This window comes from Bombina bombina, chromosome 6 (genome assembly GCF_027579735.1).
Source record: "Bombina bombina isolate aBomBom1 chromosome 6, aBomBom1.pri, whole genome shotgun sequence".
Taxonomy (NCBI): domain Eukaryota; kingdom Metazoa; phylum Chordata; class Amphibia; order Anura; family Bombinatoridae; genus Bombina; species Bombina bombina.
In genome coordinates this window covers 700767201-700790404 of record NC_069504.1, presented here as the reverse complement: position 1 = coordinate 700790404, position 23204 = coordinate 700767201, and the positions used below count along the sequence as shown (strand labels likewise).

General features: G+C 41.8%; 1 protein-coding gene across 1 annotated transcript in view; it reads right to left on the bottom strand.

The window, feature by feature from the left end:
* Nucleotides 1–23204, bottom strand: part of LOC128664575 (serine/threonine-protein kinase 10-A-like) — a 345944-nt gene that overhangs the window by 131360 nt on the left and 191380 nt on the right. Inside the window, 1 exon segment of the mRNA XM_053719393.1 lies at nt 13702–13826. Within this exon segment, the coding sequence (XP_053575368.1) occupies nt 13702–13826 (125 nt within the window).

The window sequence follows — 23204 nt, the reverse complement described above, 5'->3', positions numbered from 1 at the left end:
GTGTATGGTGTGTGTGTGTGTGTGTATGTATGTGACTGTGTGTGTATTTATGCATGTATGTGTGTTTGTGTATGTTTGTGGAACCAGAAAATTACAGGCCTTGTTACTACAGCATGGGGGGCAGGGGGTAAACAGTGTCACTATACAGTACCACTATATATAGTATGGGGGGGGTGGACCATGTCACTGACTACTGTGGTCACTTTATAAAGTACTGGGCGGGTAGGGTCAGGCCGGCCATCTCACCGGCAGATTACAGACTGTGTCACTAACTTATTATATACAGTACTGGGGGGTTAAATAGTGTCACTATATATATATATATATATATATATATACAGTAATAGGGGGTCAGACCATCTAAGAAACTGTGGGCACAGGGTACCTCCTTTTGCAGACATGTAATCTGATTCACATTTTCTTTCATGTAATTAACAAGAGTCCATGAGCTAGTGACGTATGGGATATACATTCCTACCAGGAGGGGCAAAGTTTCCCAAACCTTAAAATGCCTATAAATACACCCCTCACCACACCCACAAATCAGTTTTACAAACTTTGCCTCCAAGGGAGGTGGTGAAGTAAGTTTGTGCTAGATTCTACGTTGATATGCGCTCCGCAGCAAGTTGGAGCCCGGTTTTCCTCTCAGCGTGCAGTGAATGTCAGAGGGATGTGAGGAGAGTATTGCCTATTGAATGCAGTGATCTCCTTCTACGGGGTCTATTTCATAAGGTTCTCTGTTATCGGTCGTAGAGATTCATCTCTTACCTCCCTTTTCAGATCGACGATATACTCTTATATATACCATTACCAATGCTGATTCTCGTTTCAGTACTGGTTTGGCTTTCTACAAACATGTAGATGAGTGTCCTGGGGTAAGTAAGTCTTATTTTCTGTGACACTCTAAGCTATGGTTGGGCACTTTATTTATAAAGTTCTAAATATATGTATTCAAACATTTATTTGCCTTGACTCAGAATGTTCAACTTTCCTTATTTCCAGACAGTCAGTTTCATATTTGGGATTATGCTTTAAATTATCATATTTTGTCTTACCTCAAAAATTTGACTTTTTTCCCTGTGGGCTGTTAGGCTCGCGGGGGCTGAAAATGCTTCATTTTATTGCGTCATTTTTGGCGCGGACTTTTTTGGCGCAAAAATTCTTTTCCGTTTCCGGCGTCATACGTGTCGCCGGAAGTTGCGTCATTTTTTGACGTTATTTTGCGCCAAAAATGTCGGCGTTCCGGATGTGGCGTCATTTTTGGCGCCAAAAGCATTTAGGCGCCAAATAATGTGGGCATCTTATTTGGCGCCAAAAAATATGGGCGTCGCTTTTGTCTCCACATTATTTCAGTCTCATTTTTCATTTGCTTCTGGTTGCTAGAAGCTTGATGTTTGGCATTTTTTTCCCATTCCTGAAACTGTCTTATAAGGAATTTGATCTATTTTGCTTTATATGTTGTTTTTTCTCTTACATATTGCAAGATGTCTCACGTTGCATCTGAGCCAGAAGATACTACAGGAAAACCACTGCCTGCTGGATCTACCAAAGCTAAGTGTATCTGCTGTAAACTTTTGGTAGCTATTCCTCCAGCTGTTGTTTGTAATAATTGTCATGACAAACTTGTTAAAGCAGATAATATTTCCTTTAGTGATGTACCATTGCCTGTTGCAGTTCCCTCAACATCTAAGGTGCAGAATGTTCCTGATAACATAAGAGATTTTGTTTCTGAATCCATAAAGAAGGCTTTGTCTGTTATTTCTCCTTCTAGTAAACGTAAAAAGTCTTTTAAATCTTCTCTCTCTACAGATGAATTTTTAAATGAACACCATCATTCTGATTCTTTGGACTCTTCTGGTTCAGAGGATTCTGTCTCAGAGATTGATGCTGATAAATCTTCATATTTATTTAAGATGGAATTTATTCGCTCTTTACTTAAAGAAGTACTAATTGCTTTAGAAATAGAGGATTCTAGTCCTCTTGATACTAATTCTATACGTTTGGATAAGGTTTTTAAAGCTCCTGCGGTTATTCCAGAAGTCTTTCCTGTTCCTAATGCTATTTCTGCAGTAATTGCTAAGGAATGGGATAAATTGGGTAATTCATTTACTCCTTCTAAACGTTTTAAGCAATTATATCCTGTTCCGCCTGACAGGTTAGAATTTTGGGACAAAATCCCTAAAGTTGATGGGGCTATTTCTACCCTTGCTAAACGTACTACCATTCCTACGTCAGATGGTACCTCGTTTAAGGATCCTTTAGATAGAAAAATTGAATCTTTTCTAAGAAAAGCTTATCTATGTTCAGGTAATCTTCTTAGACCTGCTATATCATTGGCTGATGTTGCTGCAGCTTCAACTTTTTGGTTGGAAACTCTAGCGCAACAAGTAACAAATCGTGATTCTCATGATATTATTATTCTTCTCCAGCATGCTAATAATTTCATCTGTGATGCCATTTTTGATATTATTAGAGTTGATGTTAGATTTATGTCTCTGGCTATCTTAGCCAGAAGAGCTTTATGGCTTAAGACTTGGAATGCTGATATGGCTTCTAAATCAACTCTACTTTCCATTTCTTTCCAGGGAAACAAATGATTTGGTTCTCAGTTGGATTCTATTATTTCAACTGTTACTGGTGGGAAAGGAACTTTTTTACCACAGGATAAAAAGTCTAAAGGTAAAAACAGGGCTAACAATCGTTTTCGTTCCTTTCGTTTCAACAAAGAACAAAAGCCTGATCCTTCGTCCTCAGGAGCAGTTTCAGTTTGGAAACCATCTCCAGTCTGGAATAAATCCAAGCCTGCTAGAAAGGCAAAGCCTGCTTCTAAGTTCACATGAAGGTACGGCCCTCATTCCAGTTCAGCTGGTAGGGGGCAGGTTACGTTTTTTCAAAGAAATTTGGATCAAATCTGTTCACAATCTTTGGATTCAGAACATTGTTTCAGAAGGGTACAGAATTGGTTTCAAGATGAGACCTCCTGCAAAGAGATTTTTTCTTTCCCATGTCCCAGTAAATCCAGTGAAAGCTCAAGCATTTCTGAATTGTGTTTCAGATCTAGAGTTGGCTGGAGTAATTATGTCAGTTCCAGTTCCGGAACAGGGGATGGGGTTTTATTCAAATCTCTTCATTGTACCAAAGAAGGAGAATTCCTTCAGACCAGTTCTGGATCTAAAATTATTGAATTGTTATGTAAGGATACCAACGTTCAAGATGGTAACTGTAAGGACTATATTGCCTTTTGTTCAGCAAGGGAATTATATGTCCACAATAGATTTACAGGATGCATATCTGCATATTCCGATTCATCCAGATCATTATCAGTTCCTGAGATTCTCTTTTCTAGACAAGCATTACCAATTTGTGGCTCTACCGTTTGGCCTTGCTACAGCTCCAAGAATTTTCACAAAGATTCTCGGTGCCCTTCTGTCTGTAATCAGAGAACAGGGTATTGTGGTATTTCCTTATTTGGACGATATCTTGGTACTTGCTCCGTCTTTACATTTAGCAGAGTCTCATACGAATCGACTTGTGTTGTTTCTTCAAGATCATGGTTGGAGGATCAATTTACCAAAAAGTTCTTTGATTCCTCAAACAAGGGTAACCTTTCTGGGTTTCCAGATAGATTCAGTGTCCATGACTCTGTCTTTAACAGACAAGAGACGTCTAAAATTGATTACAGCTTGTCGAAACCTTCAGTCACAATCATTCCCTTCGGTAGCCTTATGCATGGAAATTCTAGGTCTTATGACTGCTGCATCGGACGCGATCCCCTTTGCTCGTTTTCACATGCGACCTCTTCAGCTCTGTATGCTGAACCAATGGTGCAGGGATTACACGAAGATATCTCAATTAATATCTTTAAAACCGATTGTTCGACACTCTCTAACGTGGTGGACAGATCACCATCGTTTAATTCAGGGGGCTTCTTTTGTTCTTCCGACCTGGACTGTAATTTCAACAGATGCAAGTCTCACAGGTTGGGGAGCTGTGTGGGGATCTCTGACGGCACAAGGAGTTTGGGAATCTCAGGAGGTGAGATTACCGATCAATATTTTGGAACTCCGTGCAATTTTCAGAGCTCTTCAGTTTTGGCCTCTTCTGAAGAGAGAATCGTTCATTTGTTTTCAGACAGACAATGTCACAACTGTGGCATACATCAATCATCAAGGAGGGACTCACAGTCCTCTGGCTATGAAAGAAGTATCTCGAATTTTGGTTTGGGCGGATTCCAGCTCCTGTCTAATCTCTGCGGTCCATATCCCAGGTGTAGACAATTGGGAAGCGGATTATCTCAGTCGCCAAACGTTGCATCCGGGCGAATGGTCTCTTCACCCAGAGGTATTTCTTCAGATTGTTCAATTGTGGGGGCTCCCAGAGATAGATCTGATGGCCTCTCATCTAAACAAGAAACTTCCCAGGTATCTGTCCAGATCCCGGGATCCTCAGGCGGAGGCAGTGGATGCATTATCACTTCCTTGGAAGTATCATCCTGCCTATATCTTTCCGCCTCTAGTTCTTCTTCCAAGAGTAATCTCCAAGATTCTGAGGGAATGCTCGTTTGTTCTGCTAATAGCTCCGGCATGGCCTCACAGGTTTTGGTATGCGGATCTTGTCCGGATGGCATCTTGCCAGCCATGGACTCTTCCGTTAAGACCAGACCTTCTGTCACAAGGTCCTTTTTTCCATCCGGATCTGAAATCCTTAAATTTAAAGGTATGGAGATTGAACGCTTGATTCTTGGTCATAGAGGTTTCTCTGACTCCGTGATTAATACTATGTTACAGGCTCGTAAATCTGTATCTCGAGAGATATATTATAGAGTCTGGAAGACTTATATTTCTTGGTGTCTTTCTCATCATTTTTCTTGGCATTCGTTTAGAATACCGAGAATTTTACAATTTCTTCAGGATGGTTTGGATAAGGGTTTGTCCGCAAGTTCTTTGAAAGGACAAATCTCTGCTCTTTCTGTTCTTTTTCACAGAAAGATTGCTATTCTTCCTGATATTCATTGTTTTGTACAAGCTTTGGTTCGTATAAAACCTGTCATTAAGTCAATTTCTCCTCCTTGGAGTTTGAATTTGGTTCTGGGAGCTCTTCAAGCTCCTCCGTTTGAACCTATGCATTCATTGGACATTAAATTACTTTCTTGGAAAGTTTTGTTCCTTTTGGCCATCTCTTCTGCTAGAAGAGTTTCTGAATTATCTGCTCTTTCGTGTGAGTCTCCTTTTCTGATTTTTCATCAGGATAAGGCGGTGTTGCGAACTTCTTTTGAATTTTTACCTAAAGTTGTGAATTCCAACAAACATTAGTAGAGAAATTGTGGTTCCTTCATTATGTCCTAATCCTAAGAATTCTAAGGAGAAATCATTGCATTCTTTGGATGTTGTTAGAGCTTTGAAATATTATGTTGAAGCTACGAAATCTTTCCGTAAGACTTCTAGTCTATTTGTTATCTTTTCCGGTTCTAGGAAAGGCCAGAAAGCTTCTGCCATTTCTTTGGCATCTTGGTTGAAATCTTTAATTCATCTTGCCTATGTTGAGTCGGGTAAAACTCCGCCTCGAAGAATTACAGCTCATTCTACTAGGTCAGTATCTACTTCCTGGGCGTTTAGGAATGAAGCTTCGGTTGACCAGATCTGCAAAGCAGCAACTTGGTCTTCTTTGCATACTTTTACTAAATTCTACCATTTTGATGTATTTTCTTCTTCTGAAGCAGTTTTTGGTAGAAAAGTTCTTCAGGCAGCGGTTTCAGTTTGAATCTTCTGCTTATGTTTTTTTTTAAACTTTATTTTGGGTGTGGATTATTTTCAGCAGGAATTGGCTGTCTTTATTTTATCCCTCCCTCTCTAGTGACTCTTGTGTGGAAAGATCCACATCTTGGGTAGTCATTATCCCATACGTCACTAGCTCATGGACTCTTGTTAATTACATGAAAGAAAACATAATTTATGTAAGAACTTACCTGATAAATTCATTTCTTTCATATTAACAAGAGTCCATGAGGCCCACCCTTTTTTGTGGTGGTTATGATTTTTTTGTATAAAGCACAATTATTCCAATTCCTTATTTTATATGCTTCGCACTTTTTCTTATCACCCCACTTCTTGGCTATTCGTTAAACTGATTTGTGGGTGTGGTGAGGGGTGTATTTATAGGCATTTTAAGGTTTGGGAAACTTTGCCCCTCCTGGTAGGAATGTATATCCCATACGTCACTAGCTCATGGACTCTTGTTAATATGAAAGAAATGAATTTATCAGGTAAGTTCTTACATAAATTATGTTTTTTTTTCTGTGTAATGTATAAAAAAAAAAATGATATGTATTAAATTCACCCTTTTTTGGAGGGGGGAGGGGCGGTGGGGGGGCCCTTCTTAGAATCTTGCACCTGGGCCCTGTGGTTTCTAGTTACGCCTCTGTCTGTTCTATTTTTGTTACTTTTAGTCACTGGGCTAAATACAGTGGCCCCAATTTATCAAGCTCTGTCGGACCTGATCCGACAGTGCGGATCAGGTCCGACAGACCTCGCTGAACATGGCGAGCAATACGCTCGTCGTATTCAGCATTGCACCAGCAGCTCACAAGAGCTGCTGGTGCAACGCCGCCCCCTGCAGACTCGCGGCCACCAGCAGGGGGGTGTCAATCAACCCGATCGTACTCGATCGGGTTGATTTCCAGCGATGTCTGTCCGCCTGCTCAGAGCAGGGGGACAGGTTATGGAGCAGTGGTCTTTGTGACTGCTGCTTCATAACTGCTGAATATGCCCCAGTATCTGCTGTATGTTTTTTTTTTACTGGCAACTATGTTTTTTATTAAAAGCACTGCACTGTGTGTGCAATTGGCAGTCAAGATCTTGGTAGGGGATCATATCACTGTAGTGGGTGTTTTACTGGCAACCAAGAGAATATGAAGTGGGTGGAGCATAAGAGAGATCTTTGGGGAGCAGCTATTGTGTGACCCACCTACCACTTTTGCCCATTCACAGGTCTACATGTTGTCCATTATTTTGTAGAGAGCAACTGGCAACCCTATTTTCAAGATGATTCTATGGCATGATGCCTCCCCAGTCGTATGCTCTCACTGTGAATAAAAGCTATTTATGCATGTAAGCTGATTACAATATTTAGATATTAAATATGACAATCATTGCTTATACTTTATGTTGTCTCATTAAATATAGGTATACCTTTTAACACATTATGGTCTAGATTACAAGTGATGTGTTAACTGTTGCGTACTAGGGATATTGGCTTTTTGCACACAACAGAAATATTGTTTGAATTACAAGTTGAAGTTTAATGCAATCGCCGCCGCAAGAGCACAATCTTATTTTACGCTGGTTGGGTTAGCACTACTGAAAAGCTTGCGTAAAGAGTAGTGCATAAAAAAAAAGTTGCACTAAACACAACATAAATATATATGTATACATACAGTATGTATTGCCAGTCCTGGAGAAATGCCTATTTAGTAAGGGCATTTGACCCCAGAGCAGGGCAAGAGGAGTGAGAGTGGTGAGGTTGAGGTTAGGGGGTGGGCTCCTAGCGTAGGTCTTAAAGGGCAGTGAGCAGGAAGTAGGCTCATCTTCTATCTGGACCTGATGGTGAGAGGAAGTTCTTGTATCTTCTCACCTGCATCAAGCCGGGAGAGAACGTGAGGGTACTTACCTGCTCATGATGGAGGACCTACAGGAGCTGTTCACTGCAGCTGCAGCAGTTGCCAGGGAGAGAGGACCACAGTGGCTTCTGGCGCAGCTGCAGGCTGCTGGTGTGATCCCTGGAGGCGGCGAGGATCCGGAGCAGGTGGTGGGGGAGGAGCCATCCCCTAGGGCCAGGCCGGTACGGCGGTCAAAGCCACCAGAGCGCCTCAGTCCAGAGGCAGGCCCGCGAAGAGGATGGTCGGCGGGGAGCGAATCAGGAGCCTGCAGGAGAGGGAGCAGAGGACGGCCAGCCGGGAGGAGGAGCGGCCCGCAGAGGAGAGGACATCTGGAGCCAGAGCCAGCAGCGTGGGAAGACGACAGCGGTCCCGTGGGACAATATGACGCGCCTGGCTGGATCCGTGGTGAGGGTGACATCAGAGGAGGCAGCAACGGAGGAGGTGGCTGAGCTATCGCAGAGAGGGGGACAGGTGGAAATAGAAATGGCGGGGCATGGACAATAAAAAAGGGGGGGGTATACCGATCCGGGTGGGATAGGCCTTGGGGGCTCCATGTCTGGACCTGGAGGACATTTGGGGGGCCTACATGAGGCCGGGGGGGGGGATTTTGCATATGATGGGGCCCGTATGAGGCCAGGGTTTTTTTTTGCATATGGTTGGGCCCGCATGAGGCCGGGGGGTATGAGATAGATTAGGAAGTGGGGGGGTAGGCCCACATGGGCCCTGGAGACCGGATGGGGGTTTATTTAGGATGCAGAGGCGCCAAGAGGTATGGGATCACTTATTACACAGCGTGAGAGGGTGAATGAGGTGCAGAATGTGCTGTTGAGGGGACTTAGAGAATTGGTCGCGAAGGTAGAGCAGTCTTATGGGACTGAAAACCAGGGGAGCCCAGTGGGGGCATGGGTAGAAGATACCCCAGGCGCAAGTAACACGGGGGTTGGGGCCACGGTGACTGTGATGCCAGGTCCGGGGCTGGTTGGGAACCCGGTGGCAGGGTCTGAGCAGGGGCCCGGTGGAGCGTCAGCGGGGAACGCGGCTGTAGGGATAGTGGGGATGGGCAGTGTAGCAGGGAGTTCAGGGGCAGTGACGCTAAAGGTGTCAGACGAAGCTCTCCGTAGGCCGTGTTTATGTTCCATAGGCCCCTTAGGGTAACATTTGGCGGCTGAAGTTAAGGAGAAGATATGGAAAAGGGAGTTCCTATATTTGTTTTCACTCCTCCCCTTGGATCAGTTTGTAGAAATCAAGGCGGACCCAAAAGGGGAGCAGGGAAAAAAGGAGGAGGAGGAACGGAAGAAACGGTATTGAAAGATACCAAAGACTTTCGCTAATTGGCCTAGGGCCTTCTGTATTTTGGCGAGTGTGAATACGCAGAAGTTCTCCGAACAAGGTTCAGCCCTTTTTTGCTATCTGGATGAGGTCTCCTCGGCCTACCGTACATATGGGGGTATGGCATGGTGGAGGTATGACAAGCAGTTTCGTCAAAGGATAGCAGTTTGTCCTGATATGAGGTGGGATGACAGGGACATGGGGTTATGGCTGGAGATAATGACTCCTTTACGCAGGGGGTAGTCCGTGCGGCCTCTCTGGAACGGCCAGTAGTGGTTCAGCAGTGACCCTCCGAAAAGGCCTGTGTTTCCAGTTTAACGACGGGAAATGCCGGTTTGGGGCATCGTGCAAGTATAAGCATGAATGTTCAGGATGTGGGTGAGTTCACCCTTATGCCAAATGCTTCAGAAAAGGGAAGGCCGTGGGCAGACCCGTGGAGGTGGGTGTTCCGGGCCCGGACACCGGTGGACATCAGAAGGATGGTCCAGTGGCTAAGGCGGTTCACTAAGGTCAGGGGTAAAATGGGGGACACGAGCTGCTCCTAAAAGGTTTCCCCATCCCCTTTCAGGAAGTGAAAGGGGGCAGGGGGTCTGGGAACTTGAAATCCACCAGGGACTTTCCAGGAGTGGTGCGGGAAAAATTGGGCAAAGAGGTTGCATTGGGGCGAATGGCAGGCCCCTTCATGGCCAGTCCGTTACCTAACCTGAGGCTGTCCCCTTTGGGGGTAGTCCCAAAGAAGGCGCCAGGGCAGTATTGTATGATCCACCACCTGTTGTACCCGAAGGGTTCTTCGGTAAACGATGGTATCAACCCAGGCCTGGCGGCGGTCAGATACGCATCATTTGATGATGTGGTGGCATGGGTCAGGCAAGCGGGCAGAGGGGCCCTTCTGGTGAAGGTGGACGTTGAGGCGGCATTTTGATTGCTGCCGGCTTGCCACCATCTGTTGGGTTGTTCGTTTGAGGGGACGTTTTTTGTCGATTTATGCTTACCCATGGGTTGTTCCATTTCGTGTTCCTATTTTGAAAAATGTAGCTGTTTCATAGAATGGGTTGTCAAGCAAGTTGCGGGGTTGCGGACCATGGTCCATTATTTGGATGACTTCCTGTTCGTGGGCCCTCCTGGCAATGAAGCATGCCAGCTGTTGATGAACGCATTTGAGGCGGTGGCGGGGGATTTCGGTATCCCGGTTGCCGGGGACAAGTCTGAGGGGCCTTGTGTGTCCTTGAGTTTTCTGGGAATACACATTGATTCAGTTTGGATGGAATGTAGCTTGCCTAATGACAAGGTGGTAGACTTGTGTGGCGTGTTATGGCAGGCTTTGGGGCGGAGGAAGTTGACTTTGAGAGAAATGCAATCATTGTTGGGAACGCTAAATTTTGCCTGCAGGATCATTCCGATGGGGAGGGTGTTTGGCCAGCGGTTATCCTTGGCCATCATGTAATTTCATCATGTACGCCTGACCAAAGTGTTGAAGGAGGACATGATGATCTGGCTGAAAATCCTAGAGGAATTTAACGGGAGGTCTTTAATCCAGGAGGAGAGTTGGCAGGACCCCAATGTTCATCTGTTCACAGATGCTTCAGGGGCTCATGGGTTCGGAGCATATCTAGGGGGTAACTGGTGCTCGGACTTATAGCCGCAAGAGTGGCATGCGGGAGGCCCAACTAAGAACCTGTTGTTCTTGGTATTGTTTCCGTTAGTGGTGGCCTTGACTATTTGGCCGGGTTTGTTGCGAGACAGGAAGGTTCTGTTTCATGCAGATAACATGGGAGTGGTGTCGGCGGTTAACTCCTTGTACGCATCATCCCCCCCTGTAGTGGTTCTCCTCCGTTTGTTTGTTTTTCAAGGCTGTGCATGTGCCTGGTAAGTTGAATGGGATTGCTGATTCTCTTTCCCGTTTCCAGTGGGACAGATTCCAGGAGCTAGCCCCGTTGGTGGAGGAGGAGGGGACGCAGTGCCCAGGGGACTTGTGGAAGGTGGACTTCTTGGCTTGTTGAAGATGGTGAGATTTGCACTGGCAGGGTCAACATGGAAGGCTTATTCTCAGGTATGGAGAGAATGGTGTGCAGTGCTTAAAGGGCCCCTTGCTTATTCATAGGAACGGGGACACTTTATCTTGTTTCCAATTTGTATCGGTTTTTAGGAAGGTGTTAGTGTTATTGGGGCTCCCACACCTTGACTTTGGTTCTCACTCTTTCTGAATTGGGGCTGCCACAGAGGAGAGAATGTTGGGTATGTCGGATGCAAGGATTAAAAGGATTGGGAGGTGGGCTTCTAGCAGTTTTAAATCATATGTTAGGAGTGATTTGGTCTTGTAGTTTGTTTTGTTTCTGTTTCCCTTGTCAGGTCCCACGGATTGTTGGATTATTGGCCATTCATACATTTATTGGGCCAGGCGAGCGGCAATGACTAAAGACGGGGGGTGTCAGCTGGGCCTTGATGGTGAGGCAGTCCGAATCCGTTGGTTTGGTTTTCAGGGATTAAGGTGGGACCAGGTGATTGTTAAGGTGGTGAAATGCGCTAGATTATTCAGTCCCACAGGAATGTTGGTGATCCATGCCGGTGGGAATGATTTGGGCTTCATCTCTCAAAAAGACTTATTGGCAGGTGTAAAGAGGGATTTGCTCAGATTGTTGGATCTGTTTCTGGGGCCAATTATAGTGTGGTCTGAGATTGAGCCTAGGTTAAAATGGCAGACAGCCTGGGGCGTGCTAAGGTTGGAAGCCTCTAGGAAAAAGGTCAATAGAATATTGAGCAAGTTTGTGGAGAGGAATGGGGGGGGTGTCTATACGGCACATGGAATTTGAAGGGGAAGCGGGGGGATGTTTCTTTTTGACAGATGGGGTACACTTAAATGAGGTGGGGCTTCATCTTTTTAATTTTAATTTCAAAGAAGGGGTTGAAAAGGCTTTGGCAGGTGGCGGGGTCCGGCTTTAAGCCGTCCTGGTGGCGGGGGGCTTGCCTTTGATGGTTTGTAGAGTTCTGCTGGGGTACCTCCTGCCGTGCAGGAGAGTTCTTGAATGGTTCCTGAGTTGATCCTTGGGAACGGAGGTGCAATGGGTTACTTGGCAAGCCCTGTGGGTTGTTAATGTTAATTTTATTATTGGGGATATTTATCTGTTTTATTTATGTTTTAAGTTATGTTGTTAATAAAACAAGCTGCAGCCTTTTTACCCCATGAGATGGTGTTGTCTATTATTTGGGTATAGCGTAGTCCCTAATTAGGGGGTCATTATGTTTTTTACTGTATATTAACATTATCAGATATATATAGAAATATATATTTAATAATAAAAAAATTAAAAAAAAGTTTTTGAAGAACATAGAAATAGAAAATATGTGTAACATGTATCGGATTTTGTGCTACATGGTGTCGGGTTAGCACATACAAAGAATAATTATTATTTGTGACGAGACCAATCTCGCCACTGTGCATTGGAGGAGCCTGGTTGTCTGCCTGCTGCCTTTAGACTATGGCCCCATGTTGAAATGCTTACTTTTCCCCTGCAAAGACACGAAAGCCGGGTCATTCGGTACTTGCCCTATTTGAACAGTGATACCCCAGATAGCTATGCCATGTAGCCCATTTGTATAATGAAAGACTTTGGCTCCATGGCAATTGTGTAAGGTAACTGCATCAACCATTGTGTAAGGTAATTGCATCAACCATTGTGTAAGGTAACTGCATCAACCATTGTGTAAGGTAATTGTATCAACCATTGTGTAAGGTAACGGCATCAACCATTGTGTTAGGTAATTGCATCACCCTTTGTGTAAGGTAATTGTATCACAGACAGAGGGGAGGATTTTGTGTGGGGGTGTCTGAAAATATTGTATGTGTTTATTGGTTGTTTTACAAAACCCTGTGGGTGGTACTAATGTGTAGAATGTGTATATAAGAACACTAAACCCACAGCTCTGGCTGATTCCTGTTTTACCCTCAAGACGGGGCTTGGTCTCGTGTTTGGGGGGAAGTGCTGCTTTGAATTGTTCTTTTGTCTGTTCCAGGAGAGAAGGATTTTGTGTATTTTCCCTGTTCAGTGTATTAACTGGGTTTGTGTGTTGCTATTCCCGTATTAAGGGCATCTTTCATCTGGTATTAACCATCGATATCAGGGTTATCCTCTAACAACTGGTGGCAAGCGACGGGATTGTCCTCATCGCCCAGAAGAGCAACTACACTATTTATATATATATATATATATATATATATATATGTGATAATTTCATGTAGAATAGATATCTATACCTATATATCTACAGGAATAGATATATATAGGTATATATATATATATATACACAGATATATATAGAGATATATATTTACAATAAAAATAACATTTTCCTATATGTGAAGAGCATTGGAATGTGAAATATTAATAACTCCTGTTGGGTTAGCACACAAGTGATAAGTGTAAGGTTTTTTCTTCTCCACTGAAGTCTATAAGAATAAGTTAACACAGTCCTGATATTCTAAGTCCATTGGTTAGTGTGCACCGGGTTTCGCTCGTATACAAGCATTTTACTTTCAACTTGCAATATGCACTTCCCAACACATGCAAAAAGCTTACTTCTAGCAAAGTTTATCCTTGAAAGGAAGTGCTAAATAGCGCACCACTTGTAATCTAGACATATATACATCCAGACTCTCCTTTAGGCGTACAAAGCAGTTTTTTTAAACACAATTAAAAAAGCAGTAATTGTTTCCACCTCACCTTTTCATGTCTCTTATGTAGCTGCTGCCTTTGCAGACTGTGCTGTTCAGTCACCTGCTGACGAAATAGCTGATACTTTTCCTGTAGGTGGCGCTCCTCTAGCCTCAAAATCACAGACTCCCGAGCTACAGCAGAGAAAACCAGAGAACTCAGCCAAAGTTTATTAAAGGGACATTATTTTATTTTGCAAACATGTATTTCATTTATTAACATTTAAGCACTGTATTGCAAAAGATCCACATACAAAAGAAGTGTATGAAAATTATTTTGCACCGTCATTTCTTAAGCCCAAATAAGGTTTGCAAACAAGTACAGTTCAGGGATACACCCCTTGAAAAGAATGTTGTTCCCTCTAGAAGGAAAACAATCAAAGCATCCAGATTTATTTTATACAAAAAGGCAAAACAAATAATACATTTACATTGCAATGCTGTTTTCTTTTCCTAAATTATGTGTTTAAAGGGACAGTAAACACCTTGAGAGCTGTATATTAAATGTTTAGGTATGCATAATGAAACATCTTTGCATTATATTTTGTCCCCCTTTCATGTAATTTAGCAATTTCTAATTCCCAGCATTTAAACTGCACCTTGACTTCTCAAGGTTAACCCTGCTACATATATTTCCCTAATTGGCTTTTTTTTTAGATAACAACTGTAAAACAATGCACTCTATACTAACATTATAAGCAGGACTAGCCTTGTTGTCTGTGGACTAAAGCCCAGATTGACTCCTCCAAATAAAGGAAAATAGTGGGTGTAGTTAATGTCAAATAATTCATTTAAAATTTGGGAATCGTGCCATAGTCCAGTGTGTTTTGATATTTATCTTTTTTTCATTTACTTATGGTGAAGGAAAGTATAATAGCTACATATCAAGTAATCAAATCTAAAAGAAATGATATGTTACTATTCCCAAAATGTGTATAAGAGAAGAGAATAATCTCTGCTGAAGACAATTTTGTTGCAAACATGATTCAAATCTTTTAAAGCATAAATATGAGTGAACCCCAAACCGAGGGTTAATAGAATCAGAAAGGAATTGTTGTTGTATAGCTAGAGAACATTTAGTAGAGAGTTACTTTCATTAGTATCTATGTGCATTTTGTACCATTAATGGCAAATCCATTTCTCCTGATTCTCTGTGGTTTTCATACCATAAAATAGACCTGTATGTGACATTATTTAGGATAAAGAATACATTTAAAAATCAGAAAATAAGAAAGGATCTTTACCGTGTTATGACTTTATTTATTCATATAAATAACATGTTTATCCATGTGACAAAACATACTATATGCATGCTTAAAGGGGCAATGTACCCAGGCAAGAGTGGATTGTATTCAAAGCTCCTACAGGAAAACCCTTTAAAATTAGCTGAGCTCTCTCCCGCCCCACCACTGGGAGGTTGATTTCTACTGTTGCTTTTTATTTACATAGCTTTTCTATAGCCAATATAGGTGGCAGTTTCAACAGGCAAATATAGCTATTTCAGCAATAAGAAATCAAAGAAGATATTTGTAAACACTGTAAAAATGTATTCATCAGGTAAAATGGATAATTAGGAACACATTAAAAGGGAACATTAAACAGTACAATGTCTAGTTACAAGGCTTCATTAAAGGGCCACTAAACTCAAAATCTTTATTTCATGATTCAGATAGAACATACAAATTTAAACAACATTACAATTTACTTCTATTATTTATTTTGCTTCATTTTTTAGATATCCTTATTTGAAGAAAAAGCAATGCACATGGGTGAGCCAATCACATGAGGCTTATATGTGCAGCAACCAATCAGCAGCTACTGAGCATGTCTAGATATGCTTTTCAGCAAAGACTATCAAGAGAATAAAACAAATTAGATAATAGAAGTAAATTAGAAAGATGTTTAAAAATGCATTTTCTTTCTAAATCATGAAAGAAAAAATGTGGGTTTCATGTCCCTTTAAATAAGAACCAGGGTAACGATAATTGTATGATCCAGAGAATAGAGATAATCCTACTGGCAGACACTTACTTTGCATTTTTTGGAGCTGTTAGGCCTATATAGCCTTATGATAGTAATTGCAAAATAAATGCACAGAGATATGCTAGATATAGAAGATATAAAAGTTAGCTCCTGGGGGACGCTTTCGGGCGGCGGCCAAGATGGCTGACTTACATTGCAGCTGGGATGACAAGTTGGTTAATCCGCTGCATATCAACAGCTAGAGACACCATCCAACCTTGGTTTATATTGCAAGTGATTACGCTACCTTTGCTGCTCACTTTGGACTACATTGGTCCCTATCTTTCCCACTCAGGGTACCGGATGAGCGAGACCTACAGAGGCGGTGCAATTGTACCTGAGGCCTTGCCTAACCCCCTCGGTAAATCCTGGTAAAACTGCCACTAAGAGCTGCAATACTCCTTACTGCAAATGGAGAGGCAGAAACTAGAAGAAACACTGCTATATATGCTGGGAGAACACTTTCTGAACCTTCACCTGCTAATAGATGGGTGTTTTGGCAGAATCATAAACCTACCCAGTCAGGAGAATACTAGATCACCCGTTCCCCGGCGGATTGCTTATGGAACTATTTCAGGAGAGCACCCTGATTTGGCACCCTTGACAAGAGATGAAAGGGGTATAGAGGTGAAGTCTGATATTGTTCCTGTGCAGACAGGTGACCCAGGGACTAAGGGAGGCCTTCTATATAACCACTAATAGAAAGGACGGGAGGCAGGCTTGCCCCAAGAGAAAGGATGCTGAGACCAGTTTACAGACTGCAGCAACTCAAGAGGTCGGATCGGAGAATGAGCAAGATGTTAGGCCTACTGAGCCTGAGGAGCTCCCGCTGATGGCAGTAGTTGCAGCACTGGTCCATGAAGCACACACAAAGAGGATACAGGCCATGCTCGATTCTGATCCAGATGAGATTGGAGGTAGCAGGGGAAGCCTCTGTCTCCACTTCGATACATCTCTATATATCTCTAGCGTTTTTCTTCTATCTGACTGGTGATAGTTTGACTTTCTGTAAATACGGAATAGGATGAATTTACACTAACAATACAATAGAGGATAAGAAGGTGCCTACATAGGTCAATATTTACAGACAGAACAGTTATTGGTAACGTTTTATGCCCACTTAAGATCCTTTATTACTAGCTATCTGATGTTCAACCTCTGCCCTCCATGTGACGGCCTTAAGACTGATTTGCAGTCAATAGCAGAGACTCTTAATTAGATCTGTTATTTCTCTTATGCCCTGATGGTCAGGTTTATCTTGAATGAATATTTTAATATATGTTATGCTATAGTTTATTCACCTACTGTCAGTTATTCTGTTTTGATACACTACCCTAACCTCCTAACATTTACTAGTTAACGTTGGGAATATATAAGGTTAATGTAATGCAGTTGCTTACTTATTAGGTTGTTATATTAATTGTAATTGAGCAGTAGATGACCCTGAGATGCAATTTCTTCTATTACCGCTGCCAGCAACATTAGACCTAGGTCACATATAATATTTTTTTTTTTTTTTTTTTTTTTTTTTTTTTCAAAAGAGCTTTATTCAAGTATAATAAACATACAAAAAATAAAAAGCGATCTTGCAACCAAAGGATTGTTAATGTACAAAACAAAACAACTTGAACAGCTTGTCGCAGTCTATTAAATTACAACTTAAATCAGTGCATTAAAGGTAAGTTTACATATAGCCAATGATGTCTCCCTGAATCCCTAACTGTGATAGCCAGTCTACTACCATAATTTTATATTCATTTTTCATTGTATACCCCATCGGGTTGCACATAGTATCACTCCTAAGAATGGTGTAGGGTATAAGTCCATGAGATTTTAATCCAGTCCAGGTTCAGTGAACTTAGGTTTCTATTGCATTAAACCTTAAAAAATCTAGAAAAACTGCGTAACTGCTAAAGAATTTACAGATCGTAACAAGTTTTCCACCGTGAGGGCCACTCTACATTACTGTTCTGGGTACTATCGACACATCTTCTAATACATACATATTACATATTATGCACTATCTTACATGCTTTCAATAGATATCAATTGCCTGCCACCTCTAAACCATACATATACTGCTCCCATAGAAATAACATATCATGATACAAAGTTAAATTTCCTATTTTAAGATAATGTAACCTTTCTAATATTAAGGTGTGCTTCACCAAGTCACGCCAATCACTAAGTGTAGGTGCGTTTATTTTCTTCCAGGCTCTGGCTATGAGCCTTTTTGCTGCATTAATTTGTATTTGATAAAGGTTTCTCCTAATCTTACAAGAGATCTCTATACTAGCATTAAACAAAACACCTTCTGGTGACAAGGTCCGATCAATACCAATCGTTTTACTAATCTGATTATGTATTTGTATCCAAAATGCGTGTATTGTTCTGCATTCCCACCATATGTGATACATAGTACCTTCCTGCCCGCAACCCCTCCAACATTTGCCACTAGCATTCTTAAACATGTGTTTTAACTTGCCCGGTGTTAAGTACCACCTAGTGAGGGTTTTGATATTGGTTTCAAGTGCTGATGATGAGTGTGCTGATTTGGCTGTTGTCTGAAACCATGTATCCCACTGTTTACAAGAAAAAGTTCTGCCCATCTCAGCCTCCCATTTAGATATGTAATTTGGTTTGGTCGGAAGGCTTGACCTAAGGACCATTCTATACATTGTGGAGATCACCCCCTTAGGGCGATGGTGTGAGATGCAAAGGTTTTCAAATACCGTGAGCGGCCTGATCAAGTCTTGCTTGCTTTTGTGCATAGCTAGATAATGGCGTATCTGATGGTATCTCAACCAGGACTGAAAAAAAGAGTAGCCTTGTGTTAGTAGGGTTTCTCTCTGTGCTAATCTTCCTTTTTCTAATAACAGATATATAGGGATATAATCCTGTAGTTTAGATGCTTGATCTACCCTTAATTTCATTCCCGACCAGCCATGTAGGAATTCCTCATTTGGGTCAAGTATTGTTAGAGGGGAGTAGGTGGTTGTTATGTGTTTGTGTTTGTTGCGTAATTTTAACCAATCGGACCAGGTTTCCTTGATTATTGGGAAAGCTTCCATTTTTTCTATAGGTGGTTTTTGAGGGGCCCAGCACATCCCACCTATGTGTGGGACTCCTAACAGTTGGGATTCTAGATGGACATTTCTCTTATAAGAGTTATCCCCCTGTCTGCACCATTCTACTACTTTATTTGCGGCAATTGCCAATTTATAAAAGTGCAAATTAGGAACCCCCAATCCCCCCTCCTCTCTATGTCTATAAAGCGTAGTCTTAGCTAGGCGTGGGGGTTTCTTGTCCCAAATATAAGTATCTATAATCACTTGTAGCTTGTTGATGTCTGCTGACACTCCAGATATGGGCAGTGCTTGCATGACATATAATGCTTTGGGTAATAATGTCATCTTGGCAGCGGCAATTCTGCCCAGCCAAGAAATGTGTTTTTTCGGTAACCAAGAAGATACCAAATGGTTGAATTCCCCCAACAATCGGCCATAATTTAGTTTCCTTAGGGAGATAGGATCTTGTGTCAAGAATATCCCCAAATATTTTAATGCTTGACTCTGAATTTTATAGGGGAACATATGTTTAATTTCTAATATTTCTGATTCTGCGAGATTTATCGGGTATAATTCCGATTTGTTAATATTTATCAAGAAATTTGATACTGCCCCAAATGTCTCCAGTTCACTTTGGATGTGCGGGAGAGAGAGTAGTGGGTCAGCTATGGTCAGGAGAATATCATCAGCGAACATTGCTAATTTATAAGATTGGTCTTGTATAGTAATACCTTTTATTCCCGAATGTTCACGTAGTTTTGTGGCCAATGGTTCTAATGATAGTATAAAGAGGATGGGGGAGAGCGGGCAACCCTGCCTCGTCCCATTCCTGATTTCGAGGTATTCAGACAGAGTCCCATTGACTCGTATCTGGGCCGATGGGGTAGAATATAGGGCGAAAATTTTGGAGATAAATGTTTTGGGGAAGCCGAATCTTTGAAGAGTTGTTAATAAAAAGGTCCAATCTAATCTATCAAATGCTTTTTCAGCATCAGTTGATAGATAAATTGCAGGAATTTTAAATTTTTTAATGTAGTCCAATAGGTTTATTACTTTCCCGATATTATCTTTAGCCTCCCTCTCTGGAACAAAGCCTACCTGATCGTGGTGTATTAGATTCAGGAGAACTTTATTTATCCTATTTGCTATTATTTTGGAGTATAGTTTGATATCTACATTTAACAAGGAGATTGGCCTGAAATTAGCTGGGGTCTCTGTTTTTTTGCCGGGTTTAGGGAGTACTGAAATATGGGCCTGTAGCATTGTGTCAGGGAAAACTACAGTGTCAGATATTTGGTTGAAAAGGGTAAGTAAGTGTGGGATGAGCTGGGTCCTGAAGACCTTATAATACCTATTACTGAGACCATCTGGTCCTGGGGCTTTATCCGGTTTTAATTCTTTAATAGCTTCTATTATCTCCTTACTGGAGATCTGTGCTTCCATTATCCTACATTCATCTTCTGTGAGTTTAGGGAGATTTATACCTTCTAAATATTTTTCACACTCTGACTGATGGTTATTTGGCGACCTATTGGGGAACAAATTATACAGTCTGTGGTAGAACTTCCTGAAGGATTCCCCAATGGATTTTGTGTCCTCAATATCAGTATTATGTGGTGATTTGAGCGAGTGAATGTAGGAGTTTGTGCGTTGCTGCTTTAGTGTTCTAGCTAATAGCTTCCCCGATCTATTTCCCTCACCATAATATTTTTGTTGTATGTGCAATTGACTTCTCTGTGTTTCGAGTTGCAAGTGTTTATTTAGGTTTTCCCTTTTAAGTTGTAGAATCTTAGCTAGTTCCTGATCCCTAGGGTGTAATTTCAATGACATATCAGCCTCAGATACTTCTTGTGCCAATTTAACATATTCTGCAAGAGTTTGTTTGCGTTTATATGCTTGTAATTTGATAAATTCTCCTCTGATATAAGCTTTATGAGCTTCCCATACTGTCGCAGGGCTGACATCTGGTGTGTTATTAATAAGAAAATAGTTATCTAGAAACTCCGCAAATGATTCTATCACTTTTGAGTCAGCCAGCAGCGTATTGTCGAGACGCCATGTAAAGGGTTTGATGGGGGCAGAAGGCCATGCCATCACACATTCCACTAAAGAGTGGTCTGACCATGTTGTATGTTTGATATTTACATGTTTAACTAATGAGAGTGCAAGATGGTCTACTAGAATGTAGTCCAATCTTGAGTAACTTTTTTGTGGGTTCGAAAAAAAGGTGTAGTCTCTAGTTTGCGGGTGAGTGTAACGCCATGTGTCATGTAGTTGCAGGGCTCTAATATCTTTCCAAATAGAATGAAGCATTTTTTGGTTCTGCCGAACATGGGGGTTAGAGCTGTCTAGGTCAGGATCGAGAGGAGTGTTAAGATCTCCAGCTGCTATTAGGGGGCCTTTGGCAAGAACTGTAATTCTATCTGAGATCTGTGAAACAAAACGGTCCTGTCTCACATTGGGAGCATATAAATTGACAATAGTCACAGGCCTACCAAACATCAGACCCATAATTCCCAAGAATCTCCCTTCCTTATCCTTATCTATTTTTTGGGGTTTAAATGGGATTGATTTGTGTACCAAAATGCTGACCCCATTAATTTTTTTATTGGAGTTTGTGCTGTGAAAATGTTGCGGATATTGAGTTGAAAAAAACCTGGGTATCTTATTCGCCTTAAAATGTGTTTCCTGTAGTAGAAGGATTTTCCCTCCTCTCCTATACAAGTCTCTAATAGCCATATTCCGCTTTCTAGGGCAATTGAAACCTTTTACGTTTTGAGTAATTATATGTATATTGGGTGTATTAGTTTCTGTCATCTAGAGAGTTGGAGCTATTTGTAGATAGTCCCAAGGTAAGTGGCAGTACTGTATATAATTCACAGTGATATTTAACCCAGAATACATTTCGAAGAATAAGGTGGCCCTCACGGCAGCAACTAAAAAAATAATAAGCAAAACAAAATTCAAGCAAAATAAGTATTGTACAACTAGTGTAAATGAAAAAACCTATAACTAGCATTCTTTTATGGGGAGAATACAAAACCCCTGTTTGGGCATAAGATAAATATTACCTCAGGCTTGCACCGTGGTGCATCTTGGGTATTGCTTAGTGAGTGCGCCTATAAACATTTGGACATAAGATATGCTACATCTCGCTTTGCAAGTTAAACAGTATTTGCCTCTAGACATTACATTCAAATAAATATGTGATTCCTACCATTACAGCATTCAAATATTTACTTTACGATGTGATTTCTATTTAGGTCAAAGGCAATATTCATATCTTATTTACAAGGTACGTCTCACCTCTCTTCATCCTCAAGAGCTCTCGTCTGTCATTCAGTATGACCATACCCCAACAGAGTGCCATCCGTGAGATCATCCCACCCCGGCCCACTCCACTTTTAAATCACAGAGCGGGCCAGTGCAGGCCATCCCCAGATAACAAATACTGCTGTGTTTACTGCAATCCTTACCCCCTATAATCAATTAAATACAGACCCGCAACAGATGGAAAAAAGAAAAGTTCACTTTTCTGAAGTTGTTGCCGAGTCCACTTTTTGAATGTCTTTATTGACCAATTTTCCTGGAATTCTCTTCCATTCCGATCTCTGTGGTAGAGGTGGTGCTGTATGGGGTCTCTCCCCCCTTCTTTCACTGATTTCATCTTGCTGAGGCATATTGGTGATTTCCAGGTCCTTGCAGACCCTCTGTATATCCTCTGTTGTATTGCAGATTAATCTTCTTCCTTTCCATGGGATTTGCAGATTAAAAGGGTGGCCCCATCTGTATGGGATGTTACGCTGTCTCAGTGTGGTGGTGAAGAATCTAAATTCACGTCTCTTCTGTAATGTTCTTGGAGTCAAATCTTCAAATAGCTGAATGGGATCAGCCCTAAACTTAAGAGGGTATTTCTGTCGTGCTTTTTTCATTATCTCCTCTTTGATTTGGTAGCTAGTAATCTTGACAATTACATCTCTTGGGGGTTGGTCGCCCAGAGGTTTTGCTCGTAAGGCCCGGTGAAACCTATCCAGTGCTATTGTGGCTTCTGAGTCCACTCCTAAGACAAGAGTAAATACTCCTTGTAGGTAGTCTTCCAAATCCGCTGGTAGGATGGTCTCTGGGATACCTCTGATTCGAATGTTGCTACGACGACTACGGTTTTCCAAGTCATCTAGCTTGTTCTCCATTTGTAACAGTTGTTCATCTTGAAAGGCCACCTTAGACCTGAGAAAGAGTATGTTGGAATCAGTGAGGGCAGTAGTATCTTCTAATTTTTCTACTCTCTGGCCCATATCTGAAATTTCCTTTTTAATCTCGGAGATTTCCTCCCTTATGCATTGCTTAACTTGGCCAATTAGGTTGGAAAAGTCCTTTTTTGAGGGCAAAGAGTTCAGCAGGGCTCTAGGAACTGAGATAGCAT